This window comes from Euprymna scolopes, chromosome 10, assembly GCF_053919585.1.
Source record: "Euprymna scolopes isolate OS-2025 chromosome 10, ASM5391958v1, whole genome shotgun sequence".
In the NCBI taxonomy this organism is placed as follows: Eukaryota; Metazoa; Mollusca; class Cephalopoda; order Sepiida; family Sepiolidae; genus Euprymna; species Euprymna scolopes.
The window spans coordinates 20,597,573-20,623,447 of record NC_136491.1 but is presented as its reverse complement, the minus strand read 5'-3'; the positions used below and the strand labels follow the sequence as shown (position 1 = coordinate 20,623,447).

Sequence of the window (25,875 nt, the reverse complement as noted above, 5' to 3'; positions counted from 1 at the left end):
TTTTGAATGGTACACAAGTTATGGTGATAATATCAACCTATATTAAAGGTACACTGTGTTATATATGGAGGAGACAAATTGTATGGTGCGCTTTGGGGGTACCTACGGATCAAATCTATTTCTATACTTTGGAAAGGCAAGGATCGTGGATTTTAAGCAAGTTCACAACTGAAAAAAAAAAAAAAAAAAAAAAAAAAGCAGAGTAAATATACAAAAAAATTATTTACCGTTTATATTTCCGTTGGGAGTGAGTCGCCAATGTCCATATAAAACTGTCCGAAGAATCTCCGTTGAAATTTCCATTATGTGTCCAGACCAAGTGGAAGGAAATTGATTCTAGTAGCAATATATATATTTGGTTTATTTTTATTTTTTTTTTTTTTATCCTTTCTTCACTTGATGGAACCGGGTCTTTCAAATCTCACAGACAATCGGCATAAAAAAAAAATCTAAGAAAAATTAAAAGTCTTGAAAAAGTGTGTTCGTTAGAAATTATTTCTCCTTCTTCTTCTTCTTCTTCTTCTTCTTCTTCTTCTTATTATTATTATTATTAGTAGTAGTAGTAGTAGTAGTAGTAGTAGTAGTAGTAGTAGTAGTAGTAGTAGTTGTAGTAGTAGTAGTAGTAGTAGCAGCAGCAGTAGCAGCAGCAGTAGTAGTAGTAGTAGTAGTAGTAGTAGTAGTAGTAGTAGTAGTAGTATGAAAAGAATTCACTTTTATTTTAATAAATAGAACTTTTATTAAAATCAATTTTACACTCGTCTGGTGTTTCAACCGTTAAATTTTAAATTATTGTTTTTTTTACTCACTAGAAGTTATCACACACGCCATCGTCAAAGTTTATTTACAACTTGTCGTGTTCCCTGAAATCTGAGTGACAACAAGTCTACTCAGATTTCCATTACTCAATTATTATTGTTGTTGTTGTTGTTGTTGTTGTTGTTGTTGTTGTTGTTGTTGTTGTTCAGCAAAAAAAAAATGTCAATTGATTTTATAATATCGAGAAATATTGGTTTAGAACTTAAAGAGAAATAAGCTGATGGTAATCTTAAGGGCCGCACATCGTACATAAGCGTTTTCCGTAAAATGAGCTGTAATCACTGAATCTAAGTGAACAGTGTTTGTTTTTTCTACTATTTTGGCTCTTTTAATACTTCTGTATTGTGGAACCGGGATGCAGGGCGTGTTACGGAAGCGGTCGGGGAAAGGAGGAAAATTAAATCAAGGGGAAAAAATTAAACAGATTTTTTACCTAAAAGTTGTTTGAGTTTATTTAGCATTCTGCAAACGCCAATGAAATCCGTGTATTGTAAACTCCGCCCACTTTTTTACTCTCTCTCTCTCTCTCTCTCTCTCTCTCTCTCTCTCTCTCTCTCTCTCTCTCTCTCTCGCTCGCTCGCTCGCTCGCTCGCTCTCATTATGACCATAATAAAAAATTAAGAAATGTATCAACGTGTTTTATTCGTTTATTTATTCATTTATTTAAAAATGTAACCTCTCCCGACGATTTTTCAAATTTAAAAAAATAGATAGATAATAATAATAATAATAATAATAATAATAATAATAATAATAATAATAATAATAATAATAATAATAACAACAATAATAATAATAATAATAATCGTAGTAATAATAATAATAATAATAATAATAATAATAATATTGATGATGATGATAATAATAACAACAATAATAACAACGATAATAATAATAACAACAATAATAACAACAACAATAATAATAATAATAATAACAATAATAATAATAATAACAACAATAATAACAACAACAATAATAATAATAATAATAATAACAACAACAATAATAACAACAACAATAATAATAATAATAATAACAATAATAATAATAATAACAACAATAATAACAACAACAATAATAATAATAATAATAATAATAATAATAATAATAACAACAATAATAATAATAATAATAATCGTAGTAATAATAATAATAATAATAATAATAATAATATTGATGATAATGATAATAATAACAACAATAATAACAACAATAATAATAACAACAATAATAACAACAACAATAATAATAATAATAATAATAATAATAATAATAATAATAATAATAATAATAATAATAATAATAATAGGGAAGAGCTTAGAAGTATTCACTACTAGCTGGCTAACAGTCATGAAGTGTTACTCGCAGCAATGGCGAAAGGGGAAGAGCTAGATAAAGAATCATTGGAAAATAAGCAAAAGTATATGAAAAGAATCGAAACAGAAAAGTTGACTGAGTTTTTAAGAGTGAAACTTCATGGTCAGTTGGAGTGAGATACTAAGGCACAAAAATGTCAGAGCACATGGAATTTTCTGTCTAAAGGTGACTTGAAAAGAGAAACAGAAAATTTTGAATTTAGGAAAACTCGTCCCGGGAAAACTCGTCTCGGGAAAACTCGTCTCCGGAAAACTCGACCCCAGAAAACTCGTCCCCTTTCGCTAGGTAGGAAAACTGGTCCCTTATTGAATAAATATCGATTGAAAACACATTTTATGATCGTCTTTGAAAGAGATATTGTTTTTTAAAATAGATAATACTTTTTAAAAATATTTTTACTTGTTTAATGTTTCTTTTTGTTTGTTTTTTTAAATAAAATCGATTTTCTAAGTGTCTGTTTTCTACCTAACTGGCTAAGTTCTTAGTGGTTTCACTTATTTTAAAGCGTGTATTATGTTCATAAACGAGACTGCATATTTTTTTATATTAATATAAAAAAAATTTACTTATATACTGTTGTTTATAAAAGGGTAAAATCGATTTTTCTACCTCGCCGACTATGTTGTTTATTTAATTTATTTGGAATCGTTTATTCGGTAAAGAAAAAAACACAGAAAACAAGCAAAAAACATGTCGAGTGTTACGTGAAAACGAGAAATAATGTCCGGTATATCACATCTAAGGGGTCTTGATAATCGCTAAAAAAAATAGAAAATTAAAGAAATTACTGAGGGAGATTTGGTTTTAAAAAGAAAATAATAAAGTTTAATATTTTTAAAAATATAATTTAGAGAGAGAGGGGGGTAAAACTATATCTCCCTCCGAAAAACAACCAACAAAAAATGAAATTAAAAAGATTCTTGATAAACGATAGCGGAGTTTTCAATAAAATTGATTAATAAATTTATTTAGTGATTACTTTTTCTCTTAATGATTGATTTTAGAATTTTGAAGTAAAAATTAAAAAAATTAAAAATGAGTTAACGAGAGATTGTTAGCACATGGCATCTCTCGCGCCAAAAAAATATTTCGCTTTTAATTTTTTAGTTAATTTTTGCAAAATTTGACAGGACGGCAATAATAATAATTTGACAGGACGACAATGTTGATAATTGATAAAATTATAATTTTAGATAACGCATGAGTGCATTTGGTATGAGAGAAAACAAAAACATAACAACAAAAAACCCATCATAATTAAAAAACCAAAACAAAAAAGTAACGAAGGATCGAATCGCTCCCTGTTTTTTAATTTTTTTGTTTTGTTTTTTATTGTTTTTATGACTCCATCGTTAAAATAAGAACAACAAAAAATTTGTAATTAACTTTGTATGAACATAATAAACGCTTTAAAATAAGTGAAACCACTAAGAACTTAGCCAGTTAGGTAGAAAACGGACACTTAGAAAATCGATTTTATTTAAAAAAAAAAAAAAAAAAAAAAAAAAACATTAAACAAGTAAAAATATTTTTTTTTAAATATTATGGGGGGGGGCTATAGTCTGTTTTAAAAAAACAATATCTCCTTCAAGAACGATCATAAAATGTGTTTTCAATCGATATTTATTCAATAAGAGACCAGTTTTCCTACTGAACGAAAGGGGACGAGTTCTCCGGGGTCAAGATTTTCGGAGACGAGTTTTCCGGAGACGAGTTTTCCCGAGACGAGTTTTCCGGAGACGAGTTTTCCCGGGACAAGTTTTCCGGGCACCGAAAATTTTATCTTTGCTACTCAGAAACAGGCACTAAATACAAACGCAATAAATAAAACCATCTATGGGAAGGACAGTTCTGATAAGTGCAGTTTCTGTGGTATATCTCTTGAAACAGTGTCACACATTGTTAGTGCGTGTTCTGTACTTGCTCAAAAAGAATATACACGTCGCCATGACAAAGTTGTACAAATCTGCACTGGAGTTTGTTCCAAAAGTTTAGGATCCTAGTGACGGACAAATGGTACCAACATCACCCAGAAGGGGTAGTAGAAAATGAGGACGTTAAGATTCTTTGGGATTTCATGATTCAGTCTGAACAAGATATAACTCACAGGAAACCGGATATTGTAGTTTGGGACAAAAAGACCAATGAATGCCAAATTATTGATGTGGCTTTCGCAAACGACATCAATTTAACAGGCAAGAAGAATGAGAAAATACGAAACTATCAGAAACTGAGGATGAAGATCGCTAGATTGTGGAATAAGAAAACTTCCATCGTGCCAATAATCATAGGTGCGCTTGGCTCAATTCCTGATAATCTTATGAAACAGCTGAACTCCTTGGGACTCAGATACAACATCACCGTACTCCAGAAGTCAGTTCTGCTTGGGTCAGCAAACATCTTACGCCAGGTACTTTCCATCTTATTTAATCTTTGACTATCCTCGGTAGCTTTGGTGTAAAAGCCCGCCCTTGGGTAAAAAAAAAAAAACGGTGTAAAACATAAAAAATAACGAAAATAATAATAATAATAATAATAATAATAATAATAATAATAATAATAATAATAATAATAATAAATGTGAACCTTAGGTTTGCTTTCAGCAACCTCGTAACTCTCGCTTCCCATTTATTTTTGACCTTTAGTCCTTATATTCCATAAGCGATGTTTCTGACAAAGGGGGAAGAATTACTGTTTTCTGGATCAGAATCTTTTCTTTTTTTCTTTATTACATTTTCACCCCAAACAAGGCACATTGCCACTTTGGTGTAGGGGGCTACTATCAGGGGCAACAACTACTGGGGTACTATGTAGGGATTTGGGCAGCAAGATGTCGGTTCACGTTACACTTGAACTTCTGCACGTCAGTACTGTTGGGGAAGCAGGGACCTGGAATGGAATTCCAGAGTCTAGCGATTCTGGGGAAGAAACTATTGGAGTAAAAAGATCTTTTACATCTAGGGATCTCTACAGTGTGGGGGTGGGATTTAGCAGCCTGTCGGGTTTGTCGAGGGTGCTCACGTCGTGGGGGCACAAGTGATTGCAGTTCTTCAGAGCATTCACCACTAAAATACTTGTAGAAAAGGCAGAGGGATGCAACATTTCGTCGATGGGACAGAGGCTGAAGCTTAGATGCCAGTTCAGGGCCTATCAGGTTTGCGACTCTCTTTTGAACCTTGTCAAGGAGCGAGAGACTAGTAGCAGATGCACCAGCCCAGATGTGACAGCAATACTCCATACATGGGCGAATGGTGGCCTTATAGAGGTACAGGATACTTTCGGGTGTTAGTAGTTGTCTAGCACGGTAGAGAGAGCCCACCTTTCTTGCAGCGGCACTGGCAATGCCTTCAATGTAATTGTTCCAACTCATGTTTCCTGTGAACGTTAGGCCAAGGAGTTTGAAAGATGTACTCTCAGATAAAGAGTCGTTGGCCATTGCTATAGGTGGTAGAGAGGGTTTATTGTAATTATTAAATGAAACTAGTTTAGTCTTGGCAGCATTGAACGCGATCAACCACTTTTGTCCCCATTCCACCACAGATTGCAGGTCTTCCTCTAGTGTTTCTGCCATTTCTTTAGAAATGTGTTCATTCGTCTTCCTGTCGTGCCTGCAATAGAGCGTAGTGTCATCAGCATATATACCCACCTCAGAGGCAATTTTGTCGGGGAGGTCATTTATGAATATCAGGAACAATAAAGGTCCAAGGATAGAACCCTGGGGCACTCCCGCATTTATATCATATTGTTTAGATGTACGACCGTCGAGGACAACCTGGATTTTCTCTTATCTAAGAAGGATTTAATTATGTTAAGTATTCTACCAGTGATACCGTACGATCTAATTTTCCTGAGGAGACCCTCATGCCATATCCTGTCAAAAGCCTTAGATATATCTAGAGCTACCGCTCTGCCCTCCCCCGCTTTGTCCAGTGAAAATACTTATTTTTGGCTTTGAAGTAACATTGATTTTATTTTTAGCTCCTTAAATCAAGTGGCTTCGGTCCTTGTCGGGGACAATTTTCATAAAATTAAACAACAACAACAACAACAACAACAATTAACAACCACACCATTAACGACAATAAAAACAACTATTAATCGTGATGCCTTGTCGAACTTTTAACGGTCTAAACCTTTTATTTTTTGTATTAATAGTGTAACACTATTTCTCGTACCCAGTGACGCCGGATTGCCTTGCTAAGCAAACTCAGTGAGTTAAGTATGGTAAGGTTATGGTTGACACTTTATCAAAAATCACAGATGTCTTTTGGGAGATGTAATATAAAAAAAATTCATATCTCAAATGATAAATAAAAATGACAATTATTGGAGAAATCTGATATCGACGAGATAAGTTGTCAACTGCAGGCCATTTGTTTTAGTATATGCAAAACTAAATAATATTTTTGTTCTTTATGAAGCAATGCATAACAGAAACAAGCAAAAAATGGATTCAAGCAGAATTTTTAAAAAAGTGATATGTTTACTTTCCTAAGTCGGGGTTGATGAGGAATTTGTAATATAACATGTTGTTTTGTAAAGTCATAAAAATTTTGATATGACGTAATAAAAAATATTGTTTTGTAATATCATAAAGGGTTGAAATGATGGAATATAACTTGTCGTTGTTTTATAAAGACATAAAAAAGCTTGATATGACACAATATAACATGTCGTTGTTTTGTAAAGTCATAAAAAAAGTTGATATAATGCATTATAACATGTCGTTGTTTTGTAAAGTCATAAAAAGCATGATATGACACAATATAACATGTCGTTGTTTTGTAAAGTCATAAAAAGGTTGATATGATACAATATAACATGTCGTTGTTTTGTAAAGTCATAAAAAAGTTGATATGATGGAATATAACATGTCGTTGTTTTGTAACGTCATAAAAAGTTGATATAACACAATATAACATGTCGTTGTTTTGTAAAATCATAAAAAGTTGATATGATGGAATATAACATGTCGTTGTTTTGTAAAGTCATAAAAAGTTTGATATGACGTAATAAAAAATGTTGTTTTGTAATATCATAAAGGGTTGAAATGATGGAATATAACTTGTCGTTGTTTTATAAAGACATAAAAAAGCTTGATATGACACAATATAACATGTCGTTGTTTTGTAAAGTCATAAAAAAAGTTGATATGATGCATTATAACATGTCGTTGTTTTGTAAAGTCATAAAAAGCTTGATATGACACAATATAACATTTCGTTGTTTTGTAAATTCATAAAAAGGTTGATATGATACAATATAACATGTCGTTGTTTTGTAAAGTCATAAAAAAGTTGATATGACACAATATAGCATGTCCATGTTTTGTACAGTCATAAAAATGTTGATATGACACAATATAACATGTCGTTGTTTTGTAAAGTCATAAAAAGGTGATATGACGCATTATAACATGTCGTTGTTTTGTAAAGTCATAAAAAAGTTGATATGACACAATAGAAGATGTCGTTGTTTTGTAAAGTCATAAAAAAGTTGATATGATGCATTATAACATGTCGTTGTTTTGTAAAGTCATAAAAAAGTTGATATAATGCATTATAACATGTCGTTGTTTTGTAAAGTCATATACAGCTTGATATGACACAATATAACATGTCGTTGTTTGTAAAGTCATAAATAGTTGAGATCACACAATATAACATGTCGTTGTTTTGTATAGTCATAAAAAGTTGATATGACACAATATAACATGTCGTTGTTTTGTAAAGTCATAAAATAGTTGATATGACACAATATAACATGTCGTTGTTTTGTAAAGTCATAAAAAGCTTGATATAACACAATATAACATGTTGTTTTGTAAAGTCATACAAAAGTTGATATAACACAATATAACATGTCGTTGTTTTGTAAAGTCATAAAAAGTTGATATGACACAATATAACATGTCGTTGTTTTGTAAAATCATAAAACGCTTTGATATAACACAATATAACATGTCGTTGTTTGTAAAGTCATAAAAAAGTTGATATGACACAATATAACATGTCGTTGTTTTGTAAAATCATAAAACGCTTTGATATAACACAATATAACATGTCGTTGTTTTGTAAAGTCATAAAAAAGTTGATATGACGCATTATAAAGTGTCGTTGTTTTGCAAAGTCATAAAAAGCTTGATATGACACAATATAACATGTCGTTGTTTTGTAAAGTCATAAAAAAGCTTGATATGACGCAATATAACATGTCGTTGTTTTGTAAAGTCATAAAACGCTTGATATAACACAATATAACATGTCGTTGTTTTGTAAAGTCATAAAAACCTTGATATGACGCAATAAAACATGTCGTTGTTTTGTAAAGTCATAAAAAGCTTGATATGACACAATATAACATGTCGTTGTTTTGTAAAGTCATAAAAAAGTTGATATGACACAATAGAAGATGTCGTTGTTTTGTAAAGTCATAAAAAAGTTGATATGATGCATTATAACATGTCGTTGTTTTGTAAAGTCATAAAAAAAGTTGATATAATGCATTATAACATGTCGTTGTTTTGTAAAGTCATAAAAAGTTGATATAACACAATATAACATGTCGTTGTTTTGTAAAGTCATAAAATATTTTATATGATACAATATAACATGTCGTTGTTTGTAAAGTCATAAAATAGTGGATATGACACAATATAACATGTCGTTATTTTGTAAAGTCATAAAAAGCTTGATATAACACAATATAACATGTTGTTTTGTAAAGTCATACAAAAGTTGATATAACACAATATAACATGTCGTTGTTTTGTAAATCATAAAAAAAAAGTTGATATAATGCATTATAACATGTCGTTGTTTTGTAAAGTCATAAAAAGTTGATATAACACAATATAACATGTCGTTGTTTTGTAAAGTCATAAAATATTTTATATGATACAATATAACATGTCGTTGTTTGTAAAGTCATAAAATAGTGGATATGACACAATATAACATGTCGTTGTTTTGTAAAGTCATAAAAAGCTTGATATAACACAATATAACATGTTGTTTTGTAAAGTCATACAAAAGTTGATATAACACAATATAACATGTCGTTGTTTTGTAAAGTCATAAAATGTTGACATGACACAATATAACATGTCGTTGTTTTGTAAAGTCATAAAACGCTTGATATAACACAATATAACATGTCGTTGTTTTGTAAAGTCATAAATAAGTTGATATGACACAATATAACATGTCGTTGTTTTGTAAAATCATAAAACGCTTGATATAACACAATATAACATGTCGTTGTTTTGTAAAGTCATAACAAAGTTGATATGACGCATTATAAAGTGTCGTTGTTTTGTAAAGTCATAAAAAGCTTGATATGACATAATATAACATGTCGTTGTTTTGTAAAGTAATAAAATAGTTGATATGACACAATTTCAACATGTCGTTGTTTTGTAAAAGCATAAAACGCTTGATATAACACAATATAACATGTTGTTGTTTTGTAAAGTCATAAAAACCTTGATATGACGCAATAAAAGATGTCGTTGTTTTGTAAAGTCATAAAAAATTTGATATGATGCATTATAATATGTCGTTGTTTTGTAAAGTCATAAAAAGTTGATATGACGCATTACAAAATGTCGTTGTTTTGTAAAGTCATAAAAAAGTTGATATGATGGAATATGACATGTCGTTGTTTGGAAAGTAATAAAGGCTTGAAACGATGCAATCAAACGTCGATGTTTTGCAAAGTAATAAAAAGTTTGATATGACGCAATATTACATGTTATTTTGTAATATCATAAAAAGTTGATACAACAGAATATAACATGTCGTTGGTTTGTAAAGTCATAAAAAGCTTGATATGACACAAAATGACATGTCGTTGTTTTGTAAAGTGATAAAAAGATGATATGACACAATATAACATGTCGTTGTTTTGTAAAGTCATAAAACGCTTGATATAACACAATATAACATGTCGTTGTTTTTTAACGTCATAAAATAGGTGATATGACACAATACAACATGTCGTTGTTTTGTAAAGTCATAAAACGCTTGATATAACACAATATAACATGTCGTTGTTTTGTAAAGTCATAAAAAGTTGATATGACGCATTATAAACTGTCGTTGTTTTGTAAAGTCATAAAAAGTTGATATGACACAATATAACATGTCGTTGTTTTGTAAAGTCATAAAATAGTTGGTATGACACAATTTCAACATGTCGTTGTTTTGTAAAGTCATAAAAAATTGATATGACACAATATAGCATTTCCTTGTTTTGTAAAGTCATAAAAAGCTTGATATAACACAATATAACATGTCGTTGTTTTGTAAAGTCATAAAAAGCTTGATATGACGCAATATAACATGTCGTTGTTTTGTAAAGTCATAAAACGCTTGATATAACACAATATAACGTCGTTGTTTTGTAAAGTCATAAAAACCTTGATATGACGCAATAAAAGATGTCGTTGTTTTGTAAAGTCATAAAAAATTTGATATGATGCATTATAATATGTCGTTGTTTTGTAAAGTCATTAAAAGTTGATATGACGCATTATAAAATGTCGTTGTTTTGTAAAGTCATAAAAAAGTTGATATGATGGCATATGACATGTCGTTGTTTTGAAAGTAATAAAGGCTTGAAACGATGCAATAAAACGTCGATGTTTTGCAAAGTAATAAAAAGTTTGATATGAGGCAATATGACATGTTATTTTGTAATATCATAAAAAATTGATACAACACAATATAACATGTCGTTGTTTTGTAAAGTCATCAAAAGCTTGATATGACACAAAATGACATGTCGTTGTTTTGTAAAGTGATAAAAAGTTGATATGACACAATTTCAACATGTCGTTGTTTTGTAAAGTCATAAAACGCTTGATATAACACAATATAATACGTCGTTGTTTTGTAAAGTCATAAAATAGGTGATATGACACAATATAACATGTCGTTGTTTTGTAAAGTCATAAAATGCTTGATATAACACAATATAACATATCGTTGTTTTGTAAAGTCATAAAAAGTTGATATAACGCATTATAAACTGTCGTTGTTTTGTAAAGTCATAAAATAGGTGATATGACACAATATAACATGTCGTTGTTTTGTAAAGTCATAAAATAGTTGGTATGACACAATTTCAATATGTCGTTGTTTTGTAAAGTCATAAAACGCTTGATATAACACAATATAACATGTCGTTGTTTTGTAAAGTCATAAAAAGTTGATATGACACAATATAACATGTCGTTGTTTTGTAAAGTCATAAAAAGCTTGATATGACACAATATAACATGTCGTTGTTTTGTAAAGTCATAAAAAGTTGATATGACACAATATAACATGTCGTTGTTTTGTAAAGTCATAAAAAGCTTGATATGACACAAAATAACATGTCGTTGTTTTGTAAAGTCATAAAAAGTTGATATGACACAATATAACATATCGTTGTTTTGTAAAGTCATAAAACATTTGATATAACACAATATAACATGTCGTTGTTTTGTAAAGTCATAAAAAGCTTCATATGACACAAAATAACATGTCGTTGTTTTGTAAAGTCATGAAAAGCTTGATATGACACAAAATAACATGTCGTTGTTTTGTAAAGTCATAAAAAGTTGATATGACACAATCTAACATGTCGTTGTTTTGTAAAGTCATAAAACGCTTGATATAACACAATATAACATATCGTTGTTTTGTAAATTAATAAAAAATTGATATTACACAATATAACATGCCGTTGTTTTGTAAAGTCATAAAACGCTTGATATAACACAATATAACATGTCGTTATTTTGTAAAGTCATAAAAAAGTTGATATGACGCATTATAAAATGTCGTTGTTTTGTAAAGTCATAAAAAAGTTGATATGACACAATATAACATGTCGTTGTTTTGTAAAGTCATAAAATATTTTATATGATACAATATAACATGTCGTTGTTTGTAAAGTCATAAATAGTTGATATGACACAATATAACATGTCGTTGTTTTGTAATGTCATATAAAGCTTGATATGACACAATATAACATTTCGTTGTTTTGTAAAGTCATAAAAAGTTGATATAACACAATATAACATGTAGTTATTTTGTAAAGTCATAAAAAGCTTGATATGACACAATATAACATGTCGTTGTTTTGTAAAGTCATAAAAAGTAGATATGACACAATATAACATGTCGTTGTTTTGTAAAGTCATAAAACGCTTGATATAACACAATATAACATGTCGTTGTTTTGTAAAGTCATAAAAAAGTTGATATGACGCATTATAAAATGCCGTTCTTTTGTAAAATCATAAAAAATTGATATGACACAATATAGCATGTCGTTGTTTTGTAAAGTCATAAAAAGCTTGATATGACACAATATAATATGTCGTTGTTTTGTAAAGTCATAAAAAGCTTGATATAACACAATATAGCATGTCGTTGGTTTGTAAAGTCATACAAAAGTTGATATAACACAATATAACATGTCGTTGTTTTGTAAAGTCATAAAAAATTGATATAACACAATATAACATTTCGTTGTTTTGTAAAGTCATAAAAAGCTTGATATAACACAATATAACATGTCGTTGTTTTGTAAAGTCATAAAAAACTTGATATGACGCAATATAACAGATCGTTGTTTTGTAAAGTCATAAAAAGTTTGATATGATGCATTATAATATGTCGTTGTTTTGTAAAGTCATAAAAAGTTGATATGACGCATTATAAGATGTCGTTGTTTTGTAAAGTCATAAAATAGGTGATATGATGGAATATGACATGTCGTTGTTTGGAAAGTCAGAAAAGCTTTAAACGATGCAATAAAACGTCGATATTTTGCAAAGTAATAAAAAGTTTGACATGACGCAATATGACATGTTATTTTGTAATATCATAAAAAGTTGATATGGTGCAATATAACATGTCGTTGTTTCGTAAAGTCATAAAAAAGTTGATATAACACAATATAGCATGTTTTTGTCTTGGAGTGTCATAAAAACGTTGATATGACACAATATAAAATGTCGTTGTTTTGTAAAGTCATAAAAAGCTTGATATAACACAATATAACATGTCGTTGTCTTGTAAAGTTATAAAAAGCTTTATATGACACAATATAACATGTCGTTGTTTTGTAAAGTCATAAAAAGTTGATATCACACAATATAACATGTCGTTGTTTTGTAAAGTCATAAAACGCTTGATATAACACAATATAAAATGTCGTTGTTTTGTAAAGTCATAAAAAAGTTGATATGACGCAATATAACATGTCGTTGTTTTGTAAAGTCATAAAACGCTTGATATAACACAATATAACATGTCGTTATTGTGTAAAGTCATAAAAAAGTAGATATGACACATTATAAGATTTCGTTGTTTTGTAAAGTAATAAATAATGGATATGACACAATTTAACATGTCGTTGTTTTGTAAAGTCATAAAATAGTTGATATGACACAATTTCAACATGTCGTTGCTTTGTAAAGTCGTAAAAAGTTGATATGACACAATATAACATGTCGTTGTTTTGTAAAGTCCTAAAACGCTTAATATAACAGAATATAACATGTCGTTGTTTTGTAAAGTCATAAAAAGTTTATATAACACAATATAACATGTCGTTGTTTTGTAAAGTCATAAAAAGCTTGATATAAAACAATATAACATGTCGTTGTTTTGTAAAGTCATAAAATAGTTGGTATTACACAATTTCAACATGTCGTTGTTTTGTAAAGTCATAAAATAGTTGATATGACACAATATAACATATCGTTGTTTTGTAAAGTCATAAAAAAGTTGATATGACGCATTATAACATGTCGTTGTTTTGTAAAGTCATACAAAAGTTGATATAACACAATATAACATGTCGTTGTTTTGTAAAGTCATAAAAAAGCTTGATATGACGCAATATAACATATCGTTGTTTTGTAAAGTCATAAAACGCTTGATGTAACACAATATAACATGTCGTTGTTTTGTAAAGTCATAAAAAAGTTGATATGACGCAATATAACGTCGTTGTTTTGTAAAGTCATAAAAAGTTTGATATGATGCATTATAATATGGCCTTGTTTTGTAAAGTCATAAAAAGGTTGATATGACGCATTATAAGATGTCTTTGTTTTGTAAAGTCATAAAAAGGATGATATGATGGAATATAACATGTCGTTGTTTGGAAAGTAATAAAGGCTTGAAACGATGCAATATAACGTCGATATTTTGCAAAGTAATAAAAGTTTGATATGACGCAATATGACATGTTATTTTGTAATATCATAAAAAGTTGATATGGTGCCATATAACATATCGTTGTTTTGTAAAGTCATAAAACGCTTGATATAACACATTATAACATGTCGTTGTTTTGTAAAGTCATAAAAAGTTTCATATGACACAATATAACATGTCGTTGTTTTGTAAAGTCATAAAACGCTTGATATTACACAATATAACATGTCGTTGTTTTGTAAAGTCGTAAAAAAGTTGATATGACGCATTATAATATGTCGTTGTTTTGTAAAGTCATAAAAAAGTTGATATGACACAATATAACATGTCGTTGTTTTATAAAGTCATAAAATAGTTGATATGACACAATATAACATGTCCTTGTTTTGTAAAGTCATACAACGCTTGATATAACACAATATAACATGTCGTTGTTTTGTAAAGTCATAAAAAGCTTGATATTACACAATATAACATGTCGTTGTTTTGCAAAGTCATAAAACGCTTGATATAACACAATGTAACATGTTGTTGTTTTGTAAAGTCATAAAAAAGTTGATATGACGCATTATAACATGTCGTTGTTTTGTAAAGTCATAAAACGCTTGATATAACACAATATAACATGTCGTTGTTTTGTATAGTCATAAAAAAGCTTGATATGACGCATTATAACATGTCGTTGTTTTGTAAAGTCATAAAAAGCTTGATATTACACAATATAACATGTCGTTGTTTTGTAAAGTCATAAAACGCTTGATATAACGCAATATAACATGTCGTTGTTTTGTATAGTCATAAAAAAGCTTGATATGACACAATATAACATGTCCTTGTTTTGTAAAGTCATAAAACGCTTGATATAACACAATATAACATGTCGTTGTTTTGTAAGGCCATAAAAAAGCTTGATATTACACAATATAACATGTCGTTGTTTTGTAAAGTCATAAAAAAGCTTGATATGACGCAATATAACATGTCGTTGTTTTGTAAAGTCATAACAAAATTTGATATAACACAATATAACATGTCGATGTTTTGTAAAGTCATAAAAAGCTTGATATGATGCATTATAATATGTCCTTGTTTTGTAAAGTCATAAAAAGTTGATATGTCGCATTGTAAGATGTCGTTGTTTTGTAAAGTCATAAAAAAGTTGATATGATGGAATATAACATCTCGTGTTTGGAAAGTAATAAAGGCTTGAAATGATGCACTATAACGTCGATATTTTGCAAAGTAATAAAAAGTTTGATATGACGCAATATGACGTTATTTTGTAATATCATAAAAAGTTTATATGGTGCAATATAACATGTCGTTGTTTTGTAAAGTCATAAAAAAGTTGATATAACACAATATAACATGTCGTTGTTTTGTGAAGTTATAAAAAAATTTTGAAATGACGCAATATAACATGTCATTATTTTGTAAAGCCATAATAAGATTGGTATGATGCAATATGATACGTCGTTGTTTTGTAAAGCCATAAAAAGTTTGATTTGACACAATATAACATGTCATTATTTTGTAAGGCTGTGGCGTGACCGCCCCAGGGAGCGGCAGAGCTCCCCAGTTGGGGATGATTTAGGCTCCTGAAACGCTGGGGAATGCTGCGCAGATATGATTAAGTATTGTTATGTGCCCAGACAGCGACGATTCGTCCGGCTGATTAAAATGAATTTTATTGTTTTTTTTTTATGAAACCTGACAGTTAAATCTATTGTTTGGGAAACATGACAAGTGATGTCATTTTGAAAGCAAGAACGAAATATAATTTCGTTCTTGGCTTGGCGAAACCCAACTCAAGGACGTCTGGTTTCTGAGTACAAGGCTAGACCGGGGGTCACGGTGTTAACATCTCTGATTCTGTGAATGGAGTTGAGCTGTGATCACAGATTCTCGGGACAGCCCCTGAAATTACGTACCTGCCGGTGGTTGGCCAGGCGGCTTACCCTGATCCAATCCTTCCCTTGGTATATAAGCAAATCGTCAGAGTTGGAGCCAAGTTTTATGACTTTACAAAACAACGACATGTTATATTGTGTCATATCAAACTTTTTTATGACTTTACAAAACAACGACATATTAGTGTCGTCGCCACACCCCTATCTCTCCACCGTCCGTCACTACCGAGAGACTAAATCTAATTGGGACTTAAAAGTGGTCTGTATGAAATCGAACTGAACAATTGTATATAAGTATATATCACACTTTGTAAATTTCGCTTGCATTAATTGAGTAGAATAGAGACATCTGAGTTTGTCTTTATTTTTGTGTGCATGAAAATCTCTTCATTTCTAGCGTGATACGGCATATCAACCCGAAGGTGAAATCGACGCCAAAACCAACCAATCAGATCCCGCTGCGCCAAGAGAACACGCGAAGGATTCTCTGCAAAAGGCGATCACGACGTGTGTGTAAGGGTTCATACCTGGTACCAGCGACCCTGAAAGGTCACAGTTGGTGACCTGGAACGAGGGACCCGTTCACAAGGTCATAAAGGGTGGATATGAGATAATATAACATGTCGTAATTGTCTGTATTTTTTAGATGAGGTGTTTTCATTTATTGAGATTGTCGGACTGACTTCCTCATCTTGGTTGTTATAGTCACAACGTTTCGGCCGTTTTCCCCTCCGGCCTTCATTAGGTGTTTTGTATCGAACTGGGGAATCGTTTGTTAGGAGTCTCGAACCAAACTCTTTATTATTATTACGGGGGTACCATGTTCGGACTCCAGCTAGGCTCTGGGACATAGTTGCTGATTCTCTGTTTTGAATGTTACTTTTCACTGCCTTCGTTCAGGATTGAACTTAGCACCTTTGGGTAACTATAAACTTTGATACCACTCGGCCATATGTCACTATGACAATTCTTAGTTGTTTTTTATTAATGTTAAACCTAAGTTGTTATTCAAGGTTTTCTCTCTCTATTAGAAGTGTCCAAATTGTATTCAGCTCTACGCTTGTTTGCTCAGTAGGTTGTTATGTCCGAGCATGTGAGCTGTTTCTTTAAGTTTTCTTACTTTCCAGTGGGTCTCTCTGTTTATTATTTTTACTTCATCCCATAGTCCCCCTCTCCATCCAGACATGGTTGGCTATATTCGATTTTTCCGTCTCCCTTTTAGTTACCGCTTTTCGGCGTTCTTCCACCCTTACTTTAAGGGGGCGGCATGTTTCACCCTTGTAAACCTTTCTGCAACTGCATGGGATGAAGTATATGCAGTTCTTGGTCATGTTCTCCTCCATGCGGGGCTTCACTTGTACCAGGTGTCGTCTGAGTGTTGACTCGCTCTTGAATACCGTCCTGATGTTGTAGGGGTAGATATTCTCTGAATAAAAATACACTTTCGTATAAATAATTGAATCATTCAAAAAGTATCGCTAACAAAAACAAATAAAATAATCTACATAAAAACGCGATACATTTAGTAGTGGTGCGAGGTTAGCCGCGTGGCAGAGGTTGACGCTTCTTATCATGGGGTCCTGAATACGAATCTCTTCTTTAGATAATTAGCGTTCTTTTTGGTGTACTTTTTGCAAATCAAAATGGCGGATTTTAATCTGGCGTCTTGGCGTCCCAAAAAAGAATTAGAGATTATTTTACGTTAAATGTATATTCGAAACCGATCTTTTACTCGAAATACTAAAATGATTGCTTTTTCTTTCCGTCAAGTTTTTTTAAGAGTTTCACACGCCCCCTACAACATCAGGACAGTATTCTCGTGGTTTATATAATGGTTAGCAGAATCCATTATGACTGAATGAATGTCCTATAAAAGTAATATTTCATTTCGGAATGGGGATTTAGCTGAGATTGTTAATCTAAAAATTTGTCATTATTATTATTATTATTATTATTATTATTATTATTATTATTATTATTTGCGTCTCGTTTTTGCTTTTGTTTATAGTAAAGCAAATTTTTATAATTAAAATAAATTTTTTATATCATTCATATGCACAGAATAGTTACAAAACCCACACCCTCCCCATATCAAAAATGGTTTTCTAAACAGTAACATTATTTAAAAGTTCGTTTGTGACAATAGGAGGAGGGGGTGTTAAATATATTTTCTTGCATTGTTTTCTCATTTTGCCTACCAATCATCGACTATTTTTGGGTTGTTCTTGATGCGTAAAAGAAAGGGAAGATGACAGTTCATAACGGTATTTCTTTTGATTGTTCAATTCGTTAGGCATACATTTATCAAGTTTTTTGTCTTTCCAATCTCTCTAAAGTGGTTGGAAATCGTTGTATACGTTACGTTTAATTTACAAGTAAGTTCTCGAACAGTTGTGCTTGGATTAGCTTCACTAAGGATTTTAATTGATCGTTGTCAACATCCAATAGCCGACCACTACGCTCATCATTTTCAAGACTCGTTGCTGCCACGAAATTTCTTAAACCATCATTGTGCTGTGCGTTCAGTAGTGGTTCCTGGGCCACACGCTCCGTTGATATCGTGAGTTGTTTCAACAACTTTTCGGTGTAGCATGTATTGAAATAAGAAAATCGTGCGAATTTGCTTTTTTCCATCTTGTATTCAACGTTCTGAAAAGAATACATAATTGTTTTAAAACGATTGTAATTTAAACGATTAGATAGAGCGAAAAACGCTCTTTAAAATTATATAAATATATATATATATATATATATATATATATATATATATATATATATATATATATATATATATATATATATAAAGTAAAGGTATTATAACGAAACGGTCAACGTGCTCCGTTGTGCCAACTGAAGACACCTCAACATTTTCTAAAGAAATTATCACTTCCATAGGTTTTCGGGTATGTTGAATACGAATATCGCAGCGAAAATTAGTGCAGACAAATATTTTTCTAGATATAAATATCTGTATTATACAATGTAATTTCTAGTAGTTTGAATTGGCCGCTATCTTTGTTATTTCAATGAAATGGTGCAATGAGCATGCACAGACGAACTTTAAAATTAATTCTACGAAACGCAAACGTTTATTCAACGTCGTTTCTAGCTAATTCCACGAAAAATTACTTTTAAGAATTCAAATTCAAGAAAATTCGGTCAATGTGCACTGGTTGTCCAACTTGTTTATTCCGGAAGCCATTCTTAACATAGGGAGGTTGAAAATAAAAAAAAAAATGCATTACGGAATAAACACCTCCCAATCTCCCCATGTTAAAAACAGCTTTCGGAATAAACACCCCTAACCTCCCCATGTTAAGAACGGCTTTCGTAATAAACACCTCTAACCTACATATGTTAAGAACAGCTTTCGGAATAAACACTCCCAACCTCTCCAAGTTAGGAACGGCTTTTGGAATTGCGCTAAAAAAACTGAGGTTTACCGCTTTCATATGCCGCCCGTTCAAACATGACCGCCAGTGATTTACACTTCAAAATATAGATATTTATATCTCGAAAAACTATTGGTCTGCACTAAGTTTTCCTGCGATATTCCTTTTCAGGATACCCGAAAACCTGTGCGTGTGCGGTCATCGATTTATTGAAAAATTCAGACGTCTTCAATTGGCGTAACGGAGCACATTGATCACGAAAAATTATTTGAAAATACATCATTTGAATTAAAAATTGGAAATTCTGCAAGAACTTTCTTGTCAACTTGTCAGTGGATAATTATATTTTTAAAAAAATTAAAAATTTAAGAAAAGACAATACATCCGTCGCTCCCCATTTGGGTGCACCAAATTGGTCAAAGGGAAAATTATTGCCAACTCGCATTTAGGTAAAAATGCACTTTCGTACAAATAATTAAATTCATTCAAAAAGAATCGCTAACAAAAACAAATAAACATCTACGTAAAACGCAATACATTCAGTCAGTAGTTATGCGAGATAGCCCGGGGAAGAGGCTTCTTATCATGGGGTACCGATTTCGAATCTCGCTAGATTTTACCACTGTTGTAGACGACGAAACACGTGTCAGTGGATAATTATATTTAGAAAGAAAAAAGAAGCTCTCTCTCTCTCTCTCTCTCTCTCTCTCTATATATATATATATATATATATATATATATATTGTGATCAAATTGGATAAATTTTTTGGTCACGTTCTGAAAAAGGACAAATTTTATCCAGGGTTTGTAACTGAATTTTTGGAAATTTTTTTAATTCATTCATGAACTTGAAAGATGTTTTGTTTTTTGTTTTTGTATTTTTTTTATGTTGCTCTATGTACGTTTTTTTGTTGTTGTTTTTTTTGTTTTTATTTTTATTATTATCATCACCATCATCACCATCATTATTATTATTATTATTATTATTATTATTATTATTATTATTATTATTATTATTATTATTATTGTTGTTGTTGTCGTCGTCGTCGTCGTTATCATTATCATTATCATTATTATTATTATCGTCGTCGTCGTCGTCGTCGTCATCGTCATCATCATCATCATCATCATCATCATCATCATCATCATCATCATTATTATTATTATTATTATTATTATTATTATTATTATTATTATTATTAACAAATGCGCTACAGCCAATGCGCTACAGCCAAAGGGTAATACTGAGCAAATCAACGTAAAAAAAGCACAGTCTTAGGTGTAGAATGTGAACACACAAAAAAAGATACATAATACAATATAGGCTGATAATTGCGATAAGAAACGCCGCCATAATTAGGAAAACATAAGTCAGCAAAAATGTGTTTACATTTTTGCTGCCCTATGTTTGGAGAAAATTTGAAAACCTGAAAATGTTGGGAAATGATAAAATCATTTTTATTTACTTTTTTTATGTTGTTATGAAATTCCGAATTTTCGCCAATAACCTGGCTTCATTAAGGACATGTCAGTCCGATTAAGTTTTTTTTTTCTTCTTCATAATGATGTAATAAGAGGTTGAAGCCTCCCGAATAGAAAATACGTCTTGACTCGATAACTGTTTATATCCATATCCGTGTGTTGTCGCTGGATTTAAGCGCGAAATTTAAGCAATGTAAAGTCACACATTTTAGAAAACATATTTTTATTATGAATTTAAATAAGAAAATTTGAAAACAACATAAAAAAGTAAATAAAAATGATTTTTTTCATTTCACAACATTTTCAGGTTTTCAAATTTTCTCATTTAAATTCATAATAAAAAAAAATGTTTTCTAAAATGTGTGACTTTACATTGCGTAAACAAAAAGACAAGAAAAGTGGGAGGAATAGAAACTACATGGACGATTTATGAGACTGGCCAGGGAAGAGACATCCAATAACACCTGGAAATAACTACCAAAAAATATGGACAAAGACAATTGAATAGGAAAACTGAATCGTTTCTAACAACCATACAAAACAACGCGTTTAGAACGAACTATATGAAAGCTGAAATAGATAAAACCTAGATAAGTAGCAAATGTAGACCATGTGGACAAAGAAACGAAACAGCAAATCACGTAATAAATGAAAGCAGCAAGATAACATGAAAAGAATACGAAAAACAGACACGCAATCCCCCGCCCGTGTCCTGCTTCCCTGGCTGCACTAATCTGTAGAAGTTTAAATGTAATGTGAACAAACATCTCGCTGCTTCCCACAGTCCCTTGTTAGACACGATCCTAAATAGTAGCTCGTTAGTGGCAATATGCTTTATTTTGGGATGAAAATGGGTAACAAATAAAAAATAAATAAAGATTAATAAAAATTAATAAAACAAAATGGTTAAATTTGTTTAAAATTTAAACAAATTTAACCATTTTGTTTTATTAATTTTTATTAACCAAATGATACAGTAATAATTTAACTTTTAAAATCCTGTTTAAGAGAATCTTAATAACTTGGTAAACTTTTTTTTTAATAAATAGAAATGAAAAATAAAGAAAGAAAGGAAGAAAGAAAGAAAGAAAGAAAAAATAAAGAAAGAAAGAAGGGGAAAAGAAGGAAGGAATGAAGGAAGGAAGGAAGGAAGGAAGGAAGGAAGAGAAGGTAAAATGAAAGTAAAACGCCTCTCCGACAACGCCGGTTATGTCGAACTAGCGGATGAATAAAAATAAGTTCGCGCATTTCTAAGCCGGCGCACACACCCATTCATTGACGCGTTTTATTCCGCGCCCGGACACTGACTGACTGGTGAAGAATCATAAAAAGTTTAAATTAATTTGCGACCCGTATGGTTTTTGATAGTCAGAGTGATTATGACATGTACCTAAGTGGCCTGCTGACGACTTGGTCAAAAAAGAGGAGGAAAGTGCGGACACACGCGGGCAACAACGTATCAAGCGTGAGTCCCTGAGATTAATGATGGGTCTGGGAGGCAATGGGAGACGCCTTGACACTTGATTTTTATTTATTTATTTATTTATTTATTTTTTTTTTTTTTTTTTTTTTGATGACTGGTCCCATTTGCGGGTACCGGTCCTCTCATCTCCTTCGGTGTCGCCAATAGATTACTCTTGCTGGTCGTTGACATTGGCTTTCAAAATAAAACAATAATAAAACGGGATAAAAATTCGATGTGGGTTCTTGATTATTGTAGCAAGAAACGAAGAAAAACAATAGAGAAAATAATTTAAGCAACGTATGGTCGTCGCTTATTACTCCGACAAGGAAAAGAAGGATGGCCGGTATAACTAACTAAGGGAGATAATTCCAAATTTTACCATTTAGTTTTTGTTTATTTATTTAAAAGGCAGTGAAATAAGAAAAGTGGTGTTTTTTTTATACTATACATATAGATTCGAAAAAGTTGCCCCCCCCCAAATATATAACAAATAAATGTTATCAAAGTCAAGATAAGTTACTTTTCTCGCTAACTGGGTAAGTTTTTAGTGTTTTTATTTGATGTGAAATGTTTATTCCGAACTGACTCTTTTGACTCCCAATTTTTCGTCTGCTAAAATTTTAATCACGGGATTATGGTGTAGCGCCAATAAAATAAACCATTCATTCAAGTGCCGCTTGTTATGGATTTAGCTAAATGCGATGTTAAAAATCACTGTATTGGTATTTATGCACTTATGTTACGACTCGATAATCACTTCAAAATAAGGAATAAAACAAAATGGTAGTAGAAACCCACCCAATAAATGTTACCGTGACATTAAGTGGGTGCTGGGTGGCTTTCTACAACCATTTTGTTTTATTTCTTATTTTGAAGTGATTATCGAGTCTTCAATAAAACCACTAATTACTTATCCAGTTAGGTAGAAAAATAACCTATCTTGCCTTTGATAACATTTATTTGTTATATATTTGTTTTTTGACAACTTTTTCGAATCGATGCGTATAGTAAAACAAACCCGGAAAATGATTTTTTTGTTTTTGTTTTAATTTATTTATTTTTACTGTGCAATAATTTATATCAGTTTGAAATAGGTTAAATATAAAAATAAAAAATAAATTTTTAATAACGGTTTTGATTTGAAGAAAAAAAAAAAAGAAAAGAAAAAGTTCATTGATGGCAGCCCACTGCTACGAATTCGGAATAGGGGCATGTGAGCAAGATAAAACGAGAGTAGAAAGAAGGATACAAAAAGTACATGAGAACCAAGAAAAAAATAATTAAACCGCCGCAGCCTACATTAAAAAAAAATGGTTACCATAATGGTTGATGGTTGTTGCCACTATTTAATTAATGCTTGTACATATTGAAATTATGTCTGACATCTAATTAGCAATTTATCCTGATAAACTATGCATTATTTGAACCAGAAATATAAAAATCGAACATCCTTGCACCTTTTGACTCGTATAAACCAGTATGTTCCATCGAAGATCAGACAAGGGAGGATGGGGTCTGGTGGTCTCCCTCCTTCTGCAGCCTTGGACTCTGCTATTGGCCAGCATTTGGTTGACAACCCGTGCTGTGCCGATAGATATAAAATAGAATGGTTCGAGGTGCTACATAGAGCGGACTCCAAAAACCATTTAAAGATTTTGGAGTCTGTCTCTATTGCGGTGCGTCAACCTTCTTTGTGCCAGCAAAAGGAAACATCTAACGCATTGTTTCTCTTTGGGGAACTTTGAATCTTTTCTCCCGTTTTTTTTTTTTTTTTTCTCCCTCGTTGTGCCAATATTTTAATCGTTTTTAAACGTTAATAAATTTATTTTAGTGTCCCCGTACTTTTGGCACATTTAATAAGTTCCCCATTAGAACTCTTTATTTTTCGACACAATATTATTTTGTTCGCTATCGATTTTCTCCTGACGAGATGATAGCCGAAAGAGCTCTCGAGAAACTTCCGCTTATTATTTTTAAAACTATATATAAATTCTGTACCTCTAAACATTTATTTAAATATAAAAATATATGTGTAATAGTAGCAAGAGTCCAAAAATAAGGAACAAGGGTATGACTGATGAAGAATGCTTTATTTTCGGTTAGTCCGTGATCACAATTTACTGTACAATTCCTCAACGTGAAAACTGAAAGATAGAGAAATAATTATTTTTGACAGTGATTCAAACTGATTTGACGGGGATTTTAAATTTTCTATTTGCCTCCAAATAAACCCAGTCGTAAAAAAAAAAAAAAACTATGTTGACGTTGTATTTTAGAATGAGCTTTTGTCTTCAATTCGCATCAACCATTATTTATTGATATAAGTTAGGTGAGGAGAATGCACGGATGTTCACGGTCATCTACATCAGTGAACTTGACTTTTCCGATGCCTTATATCGTCAGATGGGGGAGGGGAGTATTTAGTTCTCTTCCATTGCAAGAACTTAGACACCAGGGTCGGAAAGTGGGATTGAGAAGTCACCGCCCTAGAGGAGGGGCGCCCTGACCTGCAAAATGTGCCTGGGCAGCCCTGCTGTCTTTCTGGCAAAATTGCTTTATTCGATGTGTCCAGATCGTTTCCGTCGATTGACGGACAAAATTTGCATCATACGTCATCTCGAAATATACCTTTATTTTGTATAAGTTATTTGACCTCTCGCTTTTACATGTCACCCACCTATGATTTAATCTCTGTTTTACAAGTTCCATGCCATCATGACATGTACTTTGTGCGACCTTTGTCTAAATCCACACTAGCTCACTTATTCGCTATTAATATAGGGCCCGTCTAGTATGTAAAACTGCGTTAGATAAGCGATCGCAAGGCACTTAATGTGAACTTTTCGATAAAGATTTTAAAACATTATTTGATATTATTTTTTAATTACGAAGGGCTGCTAATGAAAATTTAATCATACGGTATAACTGGACAAATACTAAATATAATTAGATCCTTCTTAGACAATATGACCATCCAGGTTGCCATTGATGGACGTTAATCTAAACAGCATAACATTAACGCACGAGTACTTCAGGAGTCGATCCTTGGACCACTATTATTTCTGATATTCACTAAGGACCTCCCTGACGATATTGTGTCCGAGATGGGTATATCTGCTGATGATACAATGGTCTATAACATACACAAGGGAAGAACGGGTACACACAAATTTAAGACAATGGAAGAATCGTTAGAAAATGACCTC

At 31.4% G+C, this 25,875-nt stretch overlaps 1 protein-coding gene across 1 annotated transcript in view; it reads right to left on the bottom strand.

Moving 5' to 3' along the window:
- LOC145286372 (PR domain zinc finger protein 12-like) overlaps positions 1-25,285 on the bottom strand; it is a 78,144-nt gene extending 52,859 nt beyond the window's left edge. The window contains exon 1 of the mRNA XM_080135305.1: positions 25,177-25,285. Within this exon, the coding sequence (XP_079991431.1) occupies positions 25,177-25,285 (109 nt within the window). The remainder of the gene's footprint in view (positions 1-25,176) is intronic.
- Positions 25,286-25,875: the final 590 nt, after the last annotated feature.